Source organism: Chenopodium quinoa, unplaced genomic scaffold (assembly GCF_001683475.1).
Source record: "Chenopodium quinoa cultivar QQ74 unplaced genomic scaffold, ASM168347v1, whole genome shotgun sequence".
In the NCBI taxonomy this organism is placed as follows: Eukaryota; Viridiplantae; Streptophyta; class Magnoliopsida; order Caryophyllales; family Amaranthaceae; genus Chenopodium; species Chenopodium quinoa.
In genome coordinates, this window is record NW_018743389.1 from 137,067 (window position 1) to 157,463 (window position 20,397).

Consider the following 20,397-nt stretch of genomic DNA (forward strand, 5'->3'; position numbering starts at 1 on the left):
TTTGCTCTTATTTTTCCCCCCCTTAGATTTCTTCACGGTGACTATCATTATTGTGTCAATGTGTGTTTCGAATGCATCATAAAACTATTTGTATTTAGGAAGGGAAAATTTAAAATGTTTTTCTCTCAATCTATAATATCAAGTCCATATTTGCCTAAATTATGACACAAAGCCCTAAACAATTGGCAGAGAAAATTTTAGCTGCATAATTTTGTATCTTATAATGAAAAACTATATACAAACAGTATCACCTGAGTAACACCCAATATAAACATGAAAGCTTTCGAACACCAAATATAAAAATTCACATAAATTTCTATAATTCCAACCGTCCTTTTCCTATCATTTTCTTATGATCATGTACACATTTCAATATTTCATTTCATACAAAGTGCCAAATTTAATCTTTGAATGAATCACAAGAATGTACTATTGTATGTGTTGTAATTTCAGACACTATATATGATTCTATACGAAACAAGCTAGTTTGATAAAAAAAAACTATCCTTGATCAACTCTTCTTCTTCAGGACTTGAAATGAAACACGATGCATGGGGACACACCCTCTTTCCTTGATTAGCTTTGATCTAGTTCAATTGTATGGGTTGGTTTGAAATGAAACAAGTGCATGCAAACACTGCCCTTCCTTGATTAAGTTTACTTCTTTATGATCCGAAATGAATCCTCGACTTGCCTTGTATTTGAGTTCACAAACTGCAAGGTAAAACAAGAATTACATTTGAAAATAGTCGCATAAGAAATACTACCAATAATATATAAAAAGAGTGGATCATTTTTCTTTTTTCTTTTAATGGATTCATTATGAGTAATTTTGCAAAAACAAACCTCGAATTTCAATTCTTCCCTTTTTGCATGTATTCTTGAATATCCGAACTTACTAATCCTCTTTAAACTCCAATCTTTTGCCTGTGACAAAATAGTTAGTGTTAACATTTCTACAATTTTAAATTTAATGAAGATAAATTTTTAGAATTTACTAAAACATATTGTTGTATGAATTATGAAATTAATCAAATAACATGTAAGATCTTATACTATGAAATAGTAAACAAGGCCTTACTATAGGTGAGAATTCATCCAAAGTGAACCCTGCCATCCCAATAACAGCTTGAACAGGAGCAGCATAGTTTGAGTTATTAAAAGTGTCTACTCCATTCGCATCTTTCACAGGTTTGGCTTTGCATTTGCCTTTATACAATGCACAAGTCCTCTCGTAGTTGTGAACGTGCCCGAATAACACCAAATCAACCTAACACAATTCATATACAAAAATACACAATTGTCAAAGTTTGTATGAAACCAAAAATTCCAACTACTAGTGCAAATATATGTAAATTCATTTGAGGAGAAAATTACCTTGTTTTGGAGTAGTAATGGCTCAACAAAAGTAACAAATAACGGATCAACACTAACTAGAGCCGATTTTGCAGAAGTGTACATTGGCCTGTGCCTGAAATGAAACCATAACTTTTGTGTCAAGATTGGCTTTCATTAAGGTTTTAACTCTAATACTCCCTCTGTTCCTGAATTTGTTTCCCGAGACTACTCTTTGACCATTGATATGTATAGTTACACCAAAGGACTAATTAAACCACTACACGGCGACGAATAGTGATGAAAGAAATTGAACTAACCCATTAAATATTAGCCAAGGAGTTCTAGTTCTGTTAACTGAAGCCAAATCTGATTTCATCCAATTGTACTGCAAAAGAAGAAGGGTGATTTACGAGCAAAGAAAAAAAAAAAAAGAAAAAACTGAAAATGATGCAGAAAAGAAAAAAAAACATAAGTTTTTTGTTGGAATAAATGAGGATTAATGATCGAATCATACCTGTTCAGAACCTGGAGTCCACTTATGCTCGGTTGAGATGACAGTGAAGTGAACAGGGCCTTGTTCAATGGAATACCAAGGCTTATCTTTTAACGAGGTAGGCATTTGGAAGTAACTCTCGTAAGGAACGCCACATTCTCCACCCGAGTCTGGTGTTGGGTACACTGATCCTGAATCAGCATAGTCCCTATTGTTTTGGCAAGACAAATGAACAAGAAAAAGCATTAATAAAAGAAAAAAGTGCGCGTTTGTTTGGATTTTCAGATCAGATAAGAAGATATAATGAACCTTTCATGGTTCCCAATTGCTGTCATGTAAGATACTCGAGATGCCAAAGGTGTGATGAGGTGAAGAAAGTAGTCCCACTCGACTAAGAAACCTGTGGCATAACTGATGTCACCTATGTGAAAGATGGAGTCCACTTTGCCTGTAGCAACTTCCTCTGCCATTGCATCCACCACTGAGATTGATCCTGGCTAATGCCATAAAACTAAGATAAGATGGATGGATATTGACATATGTCTATATATATGACTGCACTCAAGGAAGCTATTTCAATTTAGTGATGTTGATGATGCAATTTATGGTCAGAATCGCAGACTTATTAATTACAGTCTAACCCACACTGTCAAAATGTTTGTCAAGAATAGCATCATTCTATCCAAGGTTGCGGTCTTAAGAACATTAGGACTAATTCTGGCCTACAAGCCTGAAAAAGGAGAAAAATGCTATGGTTCTTACCTGAATATAATGCTCTACTGTAGAATCTCGAGGCGCCTTTCCCATATCACCAAAAGCTAAAAAGGTCAGTTCATCAGATCCTCCTGCAGGTGGCGTTCTAAACTGGATCTCATCACTCCATCCAACTGCACCACTGCGCGGCAGAAACAAATTTGTTGAGAACAGATTTCAAGACTTCAAGAACCAAGGGAGAATATGACTACTGGTATGTCAAACAGGAATGAAGAAAAACCTTCCATATTTGTAGGAAAATTTTGCAGAAGCCTGAAGACCTGTTATAACAGCTGTATGTATGTAACCTGGATCATGCCATCCAAAATCCTCTGCAGGACTCTTGACAATGCCACCTATATAGTTGTATTATTTCGACATCCAAGATTATAAAAACATGTAAAATTTACAGGAAAAGATAACGAAATTTGCTCAAATATTAGCAAATGGCAAGGGGTTATTACCACACATATCATCTTGTGTAAATGTTGAAACATCTGATGTTACTGATTTGCCATTACCATATTGAACTTGTTGGGGTTCGATACTTCCACTCACCCATGTTACTCTAATCTGCAGTTGTTGCTTTAATTATTACGAAGTTCATAATCTAAACTTACTAATCCATGACGACAAAGAAAACTTCCAAATATTTTTTTGTAAATTTGGTACTCCCTCAGTCCCAACTCAAGGTTAACATTGGTAAGCTCTGAGATTAGACAGAGGAAGGCCTAACATATCGAGTACAGAATGTTCAATTTGTCAAATTATTGAGCTTAGTTGTATGTGTCGTACCGAGGTAGCTGCTGAGTTAACGCTTGAAATATGTCCATAGAGTGGCTTATTAGGATTAGCGAATGGAAGAGGAGTAGTTCTCTTTAAGATGCAAGGTGCATCAAAGCCGTTGTCAAAGAGCACAAATTCGATGTCTGTTCGTATGTTGATGACATGAAATATAATTGAAGCGGTGCAAGTTTTGATACTGCAGCTCCCATCAGCTCCTTGTTTCTTGCATTCACTCTTTTTGCAGGTTAAGAAATCTGGATCATTTTTCAGAAATGCAGCCTATAATTTTGAGCATAGAATTAAGTTAGGTAAGTGTTATTAAGAAACAATGTTATCAAATTGAAATCAGTTTCGATGGATCCTTTCTCGCAAAAAGAAGTCATATATGCTAATTGCTAAGTTCATATTGGTTACAAGCCTTTTTTTTATTCATAACAGACTTTTGGGTAGCCGGGGAACGTGAGGGGGTGTTATGTGAATTTTTTGAAAATAAGCGGCCATTTGGTATGTGAGAATTAGAGTTTAAGGATTAGAATGTGGGATGAGTACGAGGGTTATTTGTTTGGACATAAAAATATAGTCATTCCTTTGTTTGAATTTGTTGAGAATACAACAGAAATAAATAAGAACTTTACAAGTGTACCCTGACTAATACTATCCTTACCTCAATTTATTAAGGACAATTAAGTCATTTTAATCACGTTCTATTTTTAATTAACCCCATATTTTTACTTTGTACTTTACCCCACATGCATGAAGACAAAATTATTGACCCATTCAAACTAGTCTAAGTACAGGGAAATGAGGGGAATTGAGCAATCTTTAGAGAACAGATGGAGTTAATATTTTACTGGATTTGTATCATAGGCTACAAATAAGTTCATAAAAAATCGAATTAGAAGTTTCTCTTCAAATCAATGTATGTGTTGGTCCATTACTTTTTTTTTTGGGGACAATCAAGAAAACAAAAGAGCTCACTGACCCTTTCTTGCTGCAATAGCCAGTACATGAGCCACGTTCACTTTGAGACCGTTGACTTTAACAATTCACAATTTTTTATATGTGGCTGGCCATACAGTGTGACAGGGGTTATTTGTAGAGTTTACTCGTTTGGTTAGGGGTTACTTATTTTGGAGTTACTCATTTGGTCAGGGGTATAGGGGTTACTCGGTCGGTCAGGGGTTATTCTCACACAAAACGCGTTAATCAATGGAGTTAGTAACCCCTACAATTATTCCCTGAATAAGTAACCCATACAAGTAACCCCTGAATAAGTAACCCATATAAGTAACCCCTGAATAAATAACACCTATCACACGGTGTGGTCAGCCATACAGAAAATTGGTTGTGAACAATTATAAAATTTTCTAAGTTGCTAATTGCCTATCATACACTATTTGCTTGATTTCTCTCTGTGTTGTTGGTCCATTAGTTGATAGCAGGATATTGATTATAATTCGTAAGTGGTTGGTTTTTATTGAAGAAGTATGGATGAAAAGCATTCACATAAGATGTTTATGTAAAATTTTGATACTTCGTATGTTTTTATCGAAACATTTTGAATCATGTGACATTTGATGGCAATGTTTGTAGTTGGAAAAAGGTGATCCACATTCAACTGGATCAAGATAGTTCTAGTACTACCAATTCAAGACACGATACTTATAATGTCGACCAATAAAAAATGTGTGAACATAAACTAGTGGATTTATAAATTGCCAATTTTATTAATTCAATATACTTTTATTTATTTTATTTTTTATTTTACTTGCAATACACTTTTTCTTAGTACGATACTTTGAATTATATTTTATTTTTAAAAAACGCTTTGTATTATATATGAGGAAGTGATTAGAAAAGGTTAATAGATGAATTAAACGATAAAATTTAAACCGTAACAATATACAACACTTTCTTTTTACTAGTTGTAAAATTATTTCGGTTAATTTATTTGTTTACCAAGTCTAATATTCTTCTTAGGGTGTGCCAATATAAAGTGTCAAAATAATGTAAACGAAAGAGGTACAACATTTTAACGTCTTCTATTTTCTGGAATCAAACAAAATGTTTCTTTATCGCTTGGAATTTTTAAAAGAACTACGTTTTCTCTTTTTAAGGCCATATGGCATTCCAATTAGTTGTTGGTACAACTTTGTCAATGGCTTCCATTATTATGAACATTTAATTCTCCATTACCTTATGATGATCAATCAATATAGGGTCACCTGAGTTAGCAAAGAGCGTGTTCTTTCCAACTATAAAAATTGAAATACTTTACTGTTATATAAAGAAATGTGATCATGAAAAATTCTTTTTTTTTTTTGATGAAAATGAAAAATTCATTTTGGTTAGTAATATTAGCTTAAATCAACATGTAAAATAAAAAGTAATTATGGATCAAAACAATAAATTAATATTAGTAAAAAAAGTATCTAATCAATAAAAAGATACATAATGAGATTGAGGAGTAGATCAAGTGGTTAGAGCTTCTCTCCCGATTTCAAGAGATCCTAAGATCGGATCTCATCACCCCTGCCCTTGTGGCTCTTTAAACAAAAAAAAAAAAAAGGGTACAGAATACTAAATAAAATAAGTTTTTATCAAGAAAAATATGCTGAGATCGTTAACAAATAGTTAAAATTATTATATAGAATATAATTTATTTAAGTCTTTTATAATGTATATACGTAATACTAAAATCTAACGTGTTAACTAGTCTAAGCTATTATTTTTTTAATTATTACTACCAAAATGTTACGTGTGAACCCATGATGACAGGATAACCTTAACTTAAGAAATTTGATCCACTAAACTAAATTATACCTTATTAATTATTGATCAATGGTAACCAATTAAGGTAAGCAATAACTAAAAGTTTAGGCAATCCTTTCCTAATCTTTAGTTAAGAAGTAAATCAAGTACCATTTTAGGGGGCCTCCCATTTAGATGTATGTGGATATAAACAACTTAATTTTATTTATTTATTTTATTTTTATTTAAAAAAAAAACAACGACTTAACTTATTTCTTTCTCTCCTTTTCAATAAAGTTTAGGCATTTTCCATGACATACATGATATCATATTATCATCTTAACTTCTAAATTCCGTTACTCAAATGATTTGACATTGAACCGTTATGCTTTATTTTATTTATATTCGCATAAATTACTTTATTCTATACTAATATACTATCCAATAATGTTCGATCCATAAATAATGCATTAATCATCTATAAGATGGTTACCACAACTTTCAACATTGCATCATATCCTCTAATAATTCAGAGAATAATAGACAACAAAAAATTGTCAATATGAATGCAACCTTGATATTAAACACTTCTAACAAATATTATTAACATGAAAATATGTAAATAAATAGATAAATAAATAAGTAAATAAATGATACCTTGACAGGATAATGGCAAAGAAGAGGAAGATTACTCAAATCCCCGGTGTTTGGGTCCAATTTAGTCCAATTGGGCCTGGTCACTGAATGATCCAATTAAAAGCCCAAGGCAAAGGTTCAACTCTCCAAATATGCTAAAGTCAAAAATCAACATCCTCAAAGCCATGTCAAGGTCAGTCAACGGCCCAATCAGCTTGGCTCAGCCCAACTGACTTCCGGGCCCAATCCGCCTCCTTCATTAGCCAAGGTATAAAAGCCAACAATTTGGTCAATTCTTGGTAAGACAATAAAGCCTCAAGCAACTAAACTCTTGCACAGCTTTCTCTCTCTAATATACTGACTTAAGCATCGGAGGGGCCTTCCTCGGCGTCCCCCCCGAGGCTAGTTTACGTGTATTTGTTGTGCAGGAAACCCTCGGCTCCTGCGTCGTTCGGACCGAGACCAAGTTCCCTCAAGATAAAAGGATCTTCCGAGATTCGATTGTTTTCATCCGAAACAATTTGGCGCCGTCTGTGGGGAACGCTACTAAATTTCGCGTCAGTCATCAAACACTCCGGCAGTCGCCATGACTAAGAGTGGAAAGAGTTCCAAGAAGGCTAAGAAGGGAGGAGGCCGGATTACGGTGAGGGAACGCCAGCCGGTTTATCCCTCCCCGGAGCAAGCCTCTTCCGAATCGGAGGCCCCCATTTCTCCGGAAAGGGAAGCCTCAAGAGGTCCTAGCCTCCAGGAGGAGAACACCTCGCACCACACTCGGCAGCCGGGGCCATCCCCGAGACCGAGTGGCTCAGGTGCGAGGAACTCCCCGCCGCGCCATAGCGTGCAATCCAGGTCACATCCGCAGGAGACTCCTCCCTCCGGACCCTCCACCGAGGAAGTGGCCAGAGCAGTGGCCATCTGCATGGAGTTCCTTAAAGCTCAAGGGGCTCCAATCCAGATGCCTGATGATCACCAGCCGAGAAACCTGAAAAGGAGGATCGGTCAGGATGATGGTGGACAAGTTCCACCACATAGACAGCTCGGCCAGAGGTGGCGAGGGGACACCCGAAACTCCAGTAAGGAGAGGAGGAGGAACCCTCAACCCTCTGACCACTCTGAAGCTCAGAATTCTATGGGGCCCTCCAAGGACCCGGAATTCGCCCGCCGAAGCGTTCACGAACGCTTGGGTTCGAGGGAGGTGAGTGTGCATAGCCGCCTCACCTTCCCAGAGGATACCGGACCCCACCCAACCTTGTCTCAGCCGGGGACGAAAACCACTTCCACCTCTGAGAGAGGAGGGAGCGAGGTCCCTGAGGCTGGGTACAAGGGGAAGGCGGTCATGGTTCCATCGAACTCGCCCTTCCAGAAGTGGATTCTGGAAGAGCATGTGCCAACGGTCAAAATCCCGGCACATATTACTTACGATGGTACCTCAGATCCTAAGGATCACATTGCCTCTTACGAGGGGCACATGTATCTGAACCCGAGGTCTGAGGCTACCTGGTGTAAATACTTTCCTACGACCCTCAAAGGTGTTGCCCAATCCTGGATCACCAAAGGGCTCAAGGAAGGCTCCATAACCGGTTGGAACGACCTCTCCAACAAGTTCAAGAGCAAATTCTCTACGGCCAACCGCCGAGAGAAGACCACTGCAGAGCTAATGAGTCTGCAGCAGGCGGAGGACGAGAGCCTCCGCGACTATCTGACTCGCTTCAGCAACGAGTCATCCGGAATCACAAGCCTGGATCAAGGCCTGGCCGTGTTCGCGCTACGGAACGGCCTCCAAGCTGGAAAGTTCCTGGACTTCATGGTCATGCATCCCCCGCAGACCCTGGAGGAAGCCTTGGAAGCATCGGATAGGTTCATCCGAGCCGAGGAGTGGAACAGATCCAGGTCTCAGTCTCGTCCGAGAATTGAGAAGCCGAAAGGGCAGCAGCCCGAAGTCTCGGCGCAGAGGAAAGGGAAGGCTAAGGCCTCAGAACCGTCCTCTGCTGCCGAGCCGAAGAAGGAAAGACACTTTCCCTACACGGGAAGGTACGATTCATACACTCCACTCTCCCTTCCCCGTGCTAAGATTTTCAGCACGACGAAGGACGAGGGGAGATTCAAAAAACCTCGTCCGTTGCCTCCCTGGCATCAGACGAGGGGAAAGGACCAGTGGTGCGAGTTCCATGACTCACCCGGACATCGCACCGAGGACTGCGTCCAGCTGAAGGACCAGATTGAGGATCTGGTCCGCAAGGGGTACCTGAGCCGATACCTCGCGGACAGGCGCGAGGAGAAAAAAGCTGAAAAAGATTCTCGGCAGGACCTCAACTTCGCTCGGAAGAAGGATAAGGGACCTCAGGGCAAGGAGTCCCTCGACATCCTGGTTATTTCCGGGGGAATCTCGCGAGGCACAGCCAAACGCCAACTGAGGGGTCTAACCCATCAGATTCATCAGGCTGAGCTTCGGCAGTCCCAGTCACCGGCGCCGAACATCCTGTTCACAGCCGAAGACTGTGAGGGGGTGGTATACCCCCACGATGACCCACTAGTAATCATTCTGGGCATCGCCAACCGCAACGTCTGGCGGACCCTCGTCGACGGCGGTAGCGGGGCGAACATCCTCTTCCGAGGAGCGTTCGACCAGCTGAGGACGGGAGCCGAGCACCTGGCCCCCGCACCCTACCCGGTGTCTGGATTCAACGGCTCTTCCTCGTATCCTGACGGGAAGATTACACTTCCTGTCACCATCGGCGAAGGCCGAGCAGCTAGGAATATCATGGCCGAATTTTTGGTCGTAGATGCTCCATCTGCATACAACGTGATCATGGGGAGACCCCTCATTCACGGCATTCAAGGAGTCGTCTCCACGTATCATCAAATCATGATATACGTTTCAGACGAGGGACGCTCCGAGAAAATAAAGGGCAGTCAAAAAGAAGCCCGCCGATGCAATCACCTCAAGCCATCCACGTCTCGCCGAGGCGACCGTGGCGATGGGGAGGAAAAGCACCGGGACCGAAACGCCAAAAAGCCGAGAGGCTCAGACGTTTCGGCTAATGAAGCCCCAGGCAACGAGAAATCTGATGGGGGCCAAAAGGCTGACTCCGCCTCAGAGCCGAACGACTCTGATGGCCAGCCGCGGTCAGGAAAGTCTGCTAATATTGATAGCAGGCCGGAATTCGAGGAATCCAACTCTAAGAGCATGGAGACGGATGACCTGACCGAGTCAATAGAACTGACCGTAGGAGATCCGAACAGATGTGTTAGCATCGGGTCGTCACTGGAGCCAAACACCCGTGCGGCACTCGTCCAACTCCTACGGGCCAGTGGAGACGTGTTCGCCTTCTCAGCCGCAGAAATGCCCGGGATTGATCCGGACTTCGTCTCCCATAGGCTTAATGTCGACCCCTCCAGTCGACCCATTAAGCAGAAAAAGCGGAACTACTCCGCCGAAAAGAACCAGAACATCGCAGCTGAGGTCGATAAGCTCCTAGATGCTGGGTTCATTGAACCCTGTCAGTATCCGGAGTGGCTGGCCAATGTTGTAATGGTTCAGAAGGCAAATGGTAACTGGAGGATGTGCGTTGACTTCACGGACCTGAATAGGGCATGTCCCAAGGACTCCTATCCGCTGCCGAGGATCGACCAACTGGTCGACTCGACAAGCGGGCATGCTCTGCTCAGTTTCATGGACGCATTCTCGGGATACCATCAGATCTTCATGCACCCCGAGGACCGAGCTAAAACAGCGTTCATAACAAGTTCCGGGTTGTACAATTACAGAATGATGCCCTTCGGATTGAAAAATGCGGGGGCAACATATCAGAGGTTGGTTGATCAGGTTTTCGCCGAGCAAAAAGGCCGAAACATGGAGGTTTATGTTGACGACTCAATCGTCAAAAGCATAAAAGAAAAAGATCATGTCACGGACCTAGCCGAAACCTTCGCCACCCTCAGAAAATACAAAATGAAGCTGAATCCGAAGAAATGTGTCTTCGGCGTGAAGTCAGGCAAGTTCCTCGGCTTCATGGTCAGCAAGAGGGGGATTGATGCAAACCCCGCCAAAGTACAAGCTGCTTTAGACCTCCCCGAGCCGAAGACAAAAAGGGATATTCAGCGTCTAGCCGGGAGAATGGCTGCCTTGTCCAGGTTCATCTCACGAGCCTCAGACAAAGGGCTCCCTTTCTTCAAGGCGCTGAAGCTCCAAAATTCAAAAGGCATTGAATGGGGAGACGAACAAAAGTCAGCCTTTCAGCAGCTCCGTGAACACCTGGCTCAACTCCCAACACTGGCAAGGCCAGTCGTAGGAGACATCCTATACTTATACGTGGCGGTCAGTCCAGCCACGGTAAGCGCGGTGCTGCTAAGGGAAGAAGAAAAAGTTCAACAGCCGATCTATTTCGTCAGCCACACCCTGACGGATGCCGAGACGCGCTACCCATTGTTAGAAAAAGTGGCTTATGCAGTGGTGGTGGCTGCTCGGAAGTTGCGACCCTATTTTGATTCTCATCAAATAGCGGTTCTAACTGATCAGCCGTTAGAGAAAGTCCTCGGCAAGGTTGAAAAATCCGGTAGACTAGCAAAGTGGGCTTTCGAGCTCACCGAGTTCAGTATCGGTTATCAGCCGAGAACAGCCATCAAGGCGCAAGCCTTGGCAGACTTCTTGGCCGAGTGCTCCTATCAGGAGACTCTGGATGCAAGGAGGAAAATCTGGACCGTCTTCACGGATGGGTCCTCCACCGTGAACGGTTCGGGGGCAGGGGTCGTCATCACCTCTCCCGAAGGTAAAACCTTCGAGTATGCACTAAAATTTTCATTCAAAGCCTCTAACAACGAGGCCGAATATGAAGCAGCCATTGCTGGCTTAGACCTGTGCATATCGTTGGAAGCCGAGCATGTCTACCTCAAGACAGATTCTCAGCTGGTCGCCAATCAGATCCGGGGGGAGTATGAGGCTAAAGAGCCTTCAATGGCAGCTTACCTCACAAGGATCAAATCGACAATTGCGAAGCTGAGATCTTTCGAAGTAGAGCTGATCCCAAGGGGTCAAAATGCTCAAGCGGACGCACTCTCCAAACTTGCAAGCTCAACTCTGACTGAGTTAAGCCGTTCTGTCTATGTGGAGGTGCGCCGAGAAAAGAGTGTAGCCGAAGCAATATCAATCTGCTGCGCTGCACTCGAGCCGAGCTGGATGGATGACATCCTGGCTTATAAACTCAGGGACGAGCTCCCCGAGGATAGGAATTCGGCCTCCAAGATAAAGCGGATCAGTTCACGATTCCTCGTCTTCGGCGGCCAACTCCTCAGAAAATCCTTCTCCGCTCCATTATTGAAATGCGTGGGTCCAACGGATGCCGACTATATTCTCCGAGAGATTCACCTCGGCATCTGCGGAAACCACATAGGAGGGAGAACCTTAGCCCACAAAGCTCTCAGGGCAGGGTATTTTTGGCCTACAATGATCTCGGATGCAAAGAACATGGTCAGAAAATGCGAGAAATGCCAAAAATTTGCACCGGTGATCCATCGGCCATGCCAAGATCTCCAGCCAATTCTTAATCCTCTTCCATTTGCACAATGGGGGTTGGATATTCTGGGACCCTTTCCCGAGGCCCCATACAAAAGAAAGTGGCTGATAGTCGGAATCGACTATTTCAGCAAATGGATTGAAGCGGAAGCTGCTTCAAGCATATCTGAGCAAACTGTCAGACAGTTCATCTGGCAGAACATAATAACTCGGTTCGGCATCCCAAAAGTTTTTGTGTTCGACCACGGCAGACAGTTTGACAACCTGCCCTTGCGCCGATACACTGATCAATTCGGGATAAAATTGGCTTACTCCGCGGTTTGCCACCCTCAGAGTAATGGCCAAGCCGAAGCCGCAAATAAACAGATCCTTAACGCTCTCAGAAAAAGAGTAGAGGATCAAAAGTCCAAGTGGGTAGAGGAACTTCCGGGAACCCTCTGGTCACTCCGGACAACCGAGAAGGAGGCAACGGGGCATTCACCTTTTCAGCTGGTGTATGGATCCGAAGCAGTGCTTCCAGTGGAAGTGGGCTCAGAAAGCCTACGAGTGAATCTCTTCTCAGCCGAGGAAAATGAGCAGCTCATGAAAGAGTCCCTCGACTTCCTTGACGAGATTAGAGATCTAGCCCGAGAAAGGATGGCTGCACACAAGCTCAGAATGAGCAAGTCCTACAACCGAAGAGTCTATCAACGACCTCTCAGAGTTGGGGATTTAGTTTTGAGGAATGCTGCAGCTGTTCAAAAAAGTCGCATTCATGGCAAACTCTCAGCATCTTGGGAGGGACCTTATGAAATTTATCAAGAGCTTCAGCCCGGTACCTTCAGACTCAAACAAATGGATGGCACCGAGCTGAAAAACCATTGGAATGCCGATGTGCTCAAAAAATACTATGTGTAAATCCTTCGGATAGTACAATCCATGTAAGTACACTGATTTTGTTTGTAAAAAGGCCATCGAGCCAGTATTCATTCAGATTGCGTGTATTCTTTAAGTCTTTATGCTTTCTACGGTTTTTCAAAAATTCAAGGTTTCATTCGGCGCTGTCCGGGGTATTGCATAATGATGCCTTGTACCTCGGCAAGCCGTAAAACCTGCCAAAAAAGGATACAAGCCCGAAGTATTGCATAGTGATGCCTTGTACTTCGGAGAATCTGTTCCTTTGGGCAAAAAGGCCATAGACTTATCCGAAACATAGCCTAAAAAATAGGAACTGATAAAGCCCCGAAGTATTGCATAGTGATGCCTTGTACTTCGGATGAATCAGTTCCGGGTGGTAGTTGCAACTCTGAAGTATTGCATGATGATGCCTCGTACTTCAGATAAACTGCTGCCCCGGCATGGTGTTTCGGATAGTTGTTCCCTTGGATGAATTGAAGAAAGTGTCACAAGAGTACCATCTCTAGAGTGAAAACTCTCAGGTGGGAAATCAGTACTTTAAAAACAGATGTAGAAAATAAAGCAAAGTGTTCAAAGATCCTCGGCTTAGCCGAGAAAAATTATCAGCCATTCCAGAATTCAGAAGACCTCATCTTCAGATTTCTGGGGGGGCAGAGGGAAATAGAGAAATGGCACAACTGATCTAATACCCTTCAGCTCAGCCGAAGTTTGATACTTATGTCAGTTTTTTTTTCACAAGTTGAAAACATCCGAGTACAAACGGCAAAAAGAAGTCTCAGCAGAAATGATTCTCGCTAGCCGAAGTTCTGCACTTAGCAAATATTTGAAAGATCATTCAAAGAAAGCAGTAAAGTGCGAAGACTGGTAAAGCGAAGAGAAAAAAAAATACACAAGAAAGCTGAGAAAGTGAACTTCTTTGAAATAAAAATGTTGAATTACAAAAATAGTCGGCAGCCGCCCACAAGCGGAAAGTAACAGCTGCCGAAATACGTACAGGCAAAATAAAAATATAATAAGCTGTTGTACGATAAGGCAAGCTGAAGCAAAAAAAACAAAAGGCAAAAATTCAGAAAGCGGCAAGTCTAAAGTTGAGCGCATGATGAACCGCAAGATTCTGAAGACGACTGCCCGAGTTCCTATGCTTCAGCCTGAGGATCAGACTGATCAGCTTCATTGGGCCCAATGGTGGTCTCAGCTCCAGCAGCAGAAGAAGCAGGCTTTGCACTCTGCCGAGCCTCCCTTTCCCTCTGCTCAGCCTCCAACTCCATCCTCTCAGCTTCTTCCTCGGCTTCCTCAGCCTTAAGGATTTCAGCTTCGATTGGAGTGGCATACTTCATGTGAGGGTCTTCGGGATCTTGGACCCATTCAGCACATTTGGACCAGTCCAGCTTCGGCTCAGCATGAAGGCAGACCCTTCGGCACACTCTGAACCCGTTTCTAAAACCCATTTCATACTCTTCTTGGGTATAGATACGGACTTTGAGTAGAGCCTCAGCATCGGCCAACTTCTTCTTCGTCTCCTCCAAGTCTTCCTCGGATCTCTTCAGCTCATCGACGAGCTTGGAGGAGGAGCCTTTCAGCTCGGTAAACTCTTGCTGAACCTGGGAAGCCTCGGCCTGAACTTGGACCATTTCTTCCTTCTTGGCAGTGAGCTGATCCTCAGCCTCTTGTAGCTTAGCTCTTTGAGCTTCAGCAGCAGCAGCAGCCCTTGAGAGTTGGACATCCCTAGCTTGGAGCATCTCTTCAGCAGCCATTCTGCTGGCTTCAAGAGATTCTAGCTGATGCTGCACCTCAGCCTGTGCAGCAGCTCCTTGGATTCGGCTCTCGATAGCAGCCTTGAACTTGGAGATGTCCACCCCCAGGTGCTCTTGGAGGAATTTTTCCCCTTCCATCAGTGGGGGAAAAACCTCCATCTCCATAGCATCACAGAAGGTTTTCAGAGCTTCGGCAGCTTTTTTACCGTACTCCTCAACCTCCTGCTGCTTCTCTTCAGCTGCTGCCTGCTTCAGCTTAGCAAGCTTTAGCTCTTCCTCGGCTACCCTTTGATCGTGCTCGGCAGCGTCCACCCTATCTTGTAGGGAATCTATCAGCTCTACAGTGAGAGTCTGATTGTGCACGAACTGAAAACAGGGGCACAAGTTAAAAAAGTAAAAAATAATAGCTGAAAGGTTGAGTTCAGAAAGAAATCAAGGCAAGGAAAATTACCTGCATCATCAGCAGTTGGTTAGACCTGGCTGGGTCAGGAACTGATCTACTGGATTCGCCCATCCCAGCAGTGGCCTTCAGCGACCAGATCCTTGCCCTGTCTACTTCGGACATGCCAGCAAAATTGCCGAAGTAGGCTGCAGCTCCTTCTCGGTTTTGACCCCATATGAGGTCCCAGATGTGATCTGGGATTGGAATTCGGGGGGCCGAGAAACCCATTTCTCCAGAATGCAGAGTCTGGAAAGAAGGGAAGGACGACGATGGAGCTTGATTAGCTTTGGTTGTCTCAGCATCGTCCTTCTCAGAGGAGTCAAGTACTATGACCTCCTCTCCTTCAGGGGTGAGGACGAAAGCCTCAACCTCTCTTGCGATATCTGCCGTGAAGCCTTCAGCACTTGACATCACGGCATCTTTATTTCCGTGCTCAGCAGCACTCTCCTTGATTTCTTCTTGGACCCCTCCCTTAGGTCCGGGAGTTCTCTGATCCACCTCCATCTCAGGAGGTGGTGGAGGGGTCTTTTGAGGAGATTGGGGTGTTGGCTGGGGAACCCTCGGCGATCCATTGCCTTCCTCAGGTTCCCTTATTGCGACGCCGATGGTCATCGGCCTCTGCTGAAAATCATGAGGGCCGATGATGGCCATCCTTCGGCGCCTTTTCAGAAGGGGCTGCTCGTCCATATCTGAATCTGAAGACTCTTGTATTTGATCTTCGGGACGAACAGGAGCTTTGCCTTCTCTGTGTCTGTTACTCTCTTCAGACTGTAACAGACAGGGGGGAAGAAGAGTGTGAGTAAAAAAAAAAAAAAAAAAGAAAGAAAAAAGTTGTTTAAAAACTCACCGAGGTCTTCAGCAAAGCCTCGTCTTCTTCAGCTGCTCTAGCTGCAGCTTCGGCTTCAGCAGCTCTGGAGGACCCTTCTCCTCCTTCACAAGCTTCAATAACCCGTGCAACCTCTTCGGCTGTACGGGCAGCTTCAGCTTCTTCTTCCAGCAGCTGAAACAAGGGATCCCTCTTCTTCCACCAAGGCTTCTGCCTCTGATACAGAGCAACAGCCTCAATTTGGAAGTGGGAAGAGTCTAGGTGAACCTCTCGGCGCCTTGGTTCAGTGATAGGGGGAGCCCGATCAGTTACGACTCGTTCTCGGTTGACGCCAAGGCGAGCGTAATCAATGCCGATGTTGGTCTCGTCCCGTTCTGAAAAAGAAAAGGGGAGAAGTCAATTCAGTTAGTTCGGCACATCACAAGAAAGCAAAATGAAAGAAGAAAAGAGATAATTAAAAGGCCTCGGCCCCAGCCGAAGAAGATTACCATCCCTAAACTTTCGGCTGAGGCCGACAGCTGCCAGCATATTCTCTTGGAAAACATAGTGCGTATCGGGGAGCCAAGTCTCCGGGATATGCTGCATTCGGCCGCTGCCTCCCCGGTTCGGCAGCTTGCCGAAGATGTTCTGCTGATTAAGGTTCGGGTCTGGCCCGCTATCTTCGGGAGGACCTAAACTTCCCATATCAGGATCCGGCTCGGCAAGATACCGGGGAGCGCTGAAAACGTAAGGGTGGCTCGGCTCCGTGGGTGCCCTAACCCAAATCCATTGACCTCTCCAGTCCTTGTCTGAAGAGTCGTTCGGCCACATGGTTAGGAACGGGGGCCGAGACTCAATCCGATACCACCCAGAGCCATGGCATCCGTGCCCACTTTGAATGTTTGGCACTAGCCGATGGAGCCTTTTGAAGCAATGCAGGTTCGGCACGTACCTGAAGAATTTGCAGACCCATAAGTACGTCATTACCCTTCGGATGCTGGTGGGGGTCAGCTGGCACAGGGAAATGTTGTAATGGATCAGCAAGTCTCGGACGAAAACGTCCAAAGGGAACCTCAGCCCATACTGAAGCTGTCTCGTGTACACCCCCACATACCCCGGGGGTGGACGATGGATTCTATCGGATGCTGAGGGCATTCGGCACCAATATCCATCAGCTTCAAAAATGCCGTAGTGCAACTCAATTTGCTCGGCAAATCGATATTGACCGGCGTTCTCTACCCACCATGAGTAGGGGCGGTTCTTTATCATGGCCGAAGCGACTTCGGCATTCTCCCACTCTGAAAACCCAGGGAGGATATCCCAAAGGACTGCGGGAACTTCATCATCCCGTCCTGAAGCTCTCACCCCCTCAGCCCTCTGAGGAGGAGCCGAAGAAATGGGAGTCGCCCTAACCCCTTCAGCAGGGTCAGACTCTGTCCTTCGTCCATTCCAGGTCCCAATCCTGACCCTGGGATCGGGGATTAGCCTTGCTCTTCTTGGAGCACGGGCTCCACCTCTAACTCCCCTCACCATTGACGAATTTCGAAGGAAAAAGTCGAAAAAGGGGAAAGAGTGCAAAGTCGAAGAAAGATGAAATAAAATCAAAGGAATTTACCTTGATCTGAAGCAAAAGCCGCCGATTTACGAATTGGTAGTGACAAGTCTCAGCTTCTAAGCTTAATGCTCGGGGAATTTGCGAAGTTTTGATGCGGGCTCTTGAGCGTTCTTGAGAATTCTGGGTTTGTGTTGATGAGTGAGTGGGGAGAGAAGACGCGCCTCTATTTATATCTCCAGAAATGGGAATTCAAGGAGTCTGCGTTTCAATTTCTCTCAAGCACCCCACTAAGTAACCGTTAAACACACGACCTTGCAGTTAAATCGCCCACTACCCGTCCAACTTCCGCAATCATCCACATTAACTGTTGTTATCTCATTAATCATGGGTTAATTACGGTTCAAATTCACATTTTTGGATCAACAAATCATTCACTTCCCTCCTTTTCTGATTAAATCAAACCCGACCCGTCATCCTTCCAAATCGGGTCTGGGGGGCAAGTTGTTTGGGTCCAATTTAGTCCAATTGGGCCTGGTCACTGAATGATCCAATTAAAAGCCCAAGGCAAAGGTTCAACTCTCCAAATATGCTAAAGTCAAAAATCAACATCCTCAAAGCCATGTCAAGGTCAGTCAACGGCCCAATCAGCTTGGCTCAGCCCAACTGACTTCCGGGCCCAATCCGCCTCCTTCATTAGCCAAGGTATAAAAGCCAACAATTTGGTCAATTCTTGGTAAGACAATAAAGCCTCAAGCAACTAAACTCTTGCACAGCTTTCTCTCTCTAATATACTGACTTAAGCATCGGAGGGGCCTTCCTCGGCGTCCCCCCCGAGGCTAGTTTACGTGTATTTGTTGTGCAGGAAACCCTCGGCTCCTGCGTCGTTCGGACCGAGACCAAGTTCCCTCAAGATAAAAGGATCTTCCGAGATTCGATTGTTTTCATCCGAAACACCCGGTTTCTTTGTACAACAAAGAATTCAAAGGGCAGTATTTCACACTGAAAAACATCAACGTAAATGTTAATAAAACAAATTATTAAAAATCTTCTTTTAAAAAAACTAGCTTACAAGTAGTGTAGCAACTATTTAAATTCATTCTAAATTTCGTAAATACAAAGTATTATGTACCTATACACTCAAGTGTATAATAATTGGTTGATGCTTTGCAATAATATTACTTGTTAACATTTAAATAATTTCATTTCAACTCCACTGTAGTCTATATCTACTACATCGAATGTTGTTTGTGTAAGAAAAAAGAGAATAAATTAAGTGTGTAATTATAGTAGGGTTAGAGAAGTAAAATAGTAAAAGATATATGCCAAAAAAAAAAAAAAAAATCGGAGTAAAAAAACAGTAAGTAGAGCTAAAAAAGAACGGAGAGAGTAGTTAAAATGTTACATGGAATTAATTACTCTACTAAACAAGTAGTAAATAACTAATATGGAGTTGAAACTAAATAACGTTCTCTTGGTAATTATTTTTAGGAAAATCAAATTATTATATGTGGCATACAAAATTATGAGTAGTTTGTTGTAATGTTGAAAATTTCTTCTTTTTGAGAGAAAAACCCGGTTAAATTTTTCACTCCATAACATTTTTGTGAGAAAATTAACCTCATGAACAAGAAAATGGCGTGATGACATAAAATAAGAACGAGCTTATGTACGTACCTAGAATGAGAAGGGGAAATCACGGCAACCCAATACTTATCGGACGGTCGCGATATACCGGAGACAGTGACATTGATGTATTGCTCATCAGAGAGACTTGAAGTAGTATTGACACTAATTTGAAGGTAAGGATTAGCTGAAAGACAATCAATCAAATGTCGTCGATTAAGTGTTCGAAAAAGGGGTATTTCATGTTCATTATTAAGCGAATTTTCGGCCTCGAATTGGACATTTGAAAGAGATAAAGATGTTGGAAGTGCAGTAGAAAATGTTGAGCTAAGAATGAAGATTTTGATGATGAAAGTTATAAGAAATTTGGGGTTGAAAAATGTAGGGAGGGACATGGTTTTACTCGTTCTTTTCATGTGTGTCACTTATTTTTGTAAAATATTTGCAATTTGTAATAAGATGAAATATATGAGTATTTATAAGAGTAGTGATGTGTAAATTTTTAGTTTGATTTGCCTTTTTATGATGTGGCTTGTGATAACCTTGAAACTCTTTTTACATGATTTTGTGTTCACACCATTTTTTTTGGTTGGTATATTTTATTCACACTTTATTTATTTTTATATGTCTATATAGTCAATAATAAATGAAGAAATCATAATTGATGGGGATCCAATTGAATTTTATAGTGTTCTTTCAAAAAAAAAAAAAAAAAAAAAAAAGGATTTTATAGTGTATATATGGGAAATATTCCTTTGGATTTTCAAAAGATACCATGGCAATGTGATCATATTTGATCATCATATATATACTTAATTATTTATATATTCTCTAGTATTATTCAGTGTAACATTGATGAGATAAATTTTTCTTCTAGAAAATAAATTAAAATTAAATTCGGCTGAAATTAGTTTGGCAATGTATATTAACATGTGAATACTTCACAAATTCGAAATCATAAACTGAATAAAAATCACATAATTAATCCGAGGGTCCTAACAAGTTTACTTGTCTTTTCATATATATGTGTTCATGTGTATTGAAATCTATAC

The 20,397-nt window shown here is 42.9% G+C and overlaps 1 protein-coding gene across 1 annotated transcript; it reads right to left on the reverse strand.

The window, feature by feature from the left end:
• Positions 1-281: 281 nt before the first annotated feature.
• LOC110738341 (probable inactive purple acid phosphatase 27) lies at positions 282-19,949 on the reverse strand. Its single transcript, XM_021918710.1, has 14 exons — positions 19,397-19,949; positions 18,677-18,721; positions 6,779-6,821; positions 3,380-3,649; positions 3,049-3,157; positions 2,826-2,940; positions 2,594-2,726; positions 2,141-2,328; positions 1,853-2,039; positions 1,656-1,723; positions 1,378-1,471; positions 1,082-1,270; positions 847-927; positions 282-714 (listed from the first exon to the last, which is right to left on the reverse strand). Exons 1-14 carry the CDS (start codon positions 19,759-19,761, stop codon positions 658-660), a joined length of 1,944 nt encoding a protein of 647 aa, XP_021774402.1. The 5' UTR covers positions 19,762-19,949; the 3' UTR covers positions 282-657.
• Between the last annotated feature and the right edge of the window lie 448 nt (positions 19,950-20,397).

Excerpts from the sequence above, each read along its gene's own strand:
- LOC110738341 (XM_021918710.1), bottom strand. The coding sequence starts at position 19,761 with ATGAAAAGAACGAGTAAAACCATGTCCCTCCCTACATTTTTCAACCCC. Across the intron at positions 3,650-6,778 it reads TTTGCCATTATCCTGTCAAG|GCTGCATTTCTGAAAAATGA; the intron begins GTATCATTTATT and ends TCAAAATTATAG. Across the intron at positions 3,158-3,379 it reads TTAACTCAGCAGCTACCTCG|ATTAGAGTAACATGGGTGAG; the intron begins GTACGACACATA and ends CAACAACTGCAG.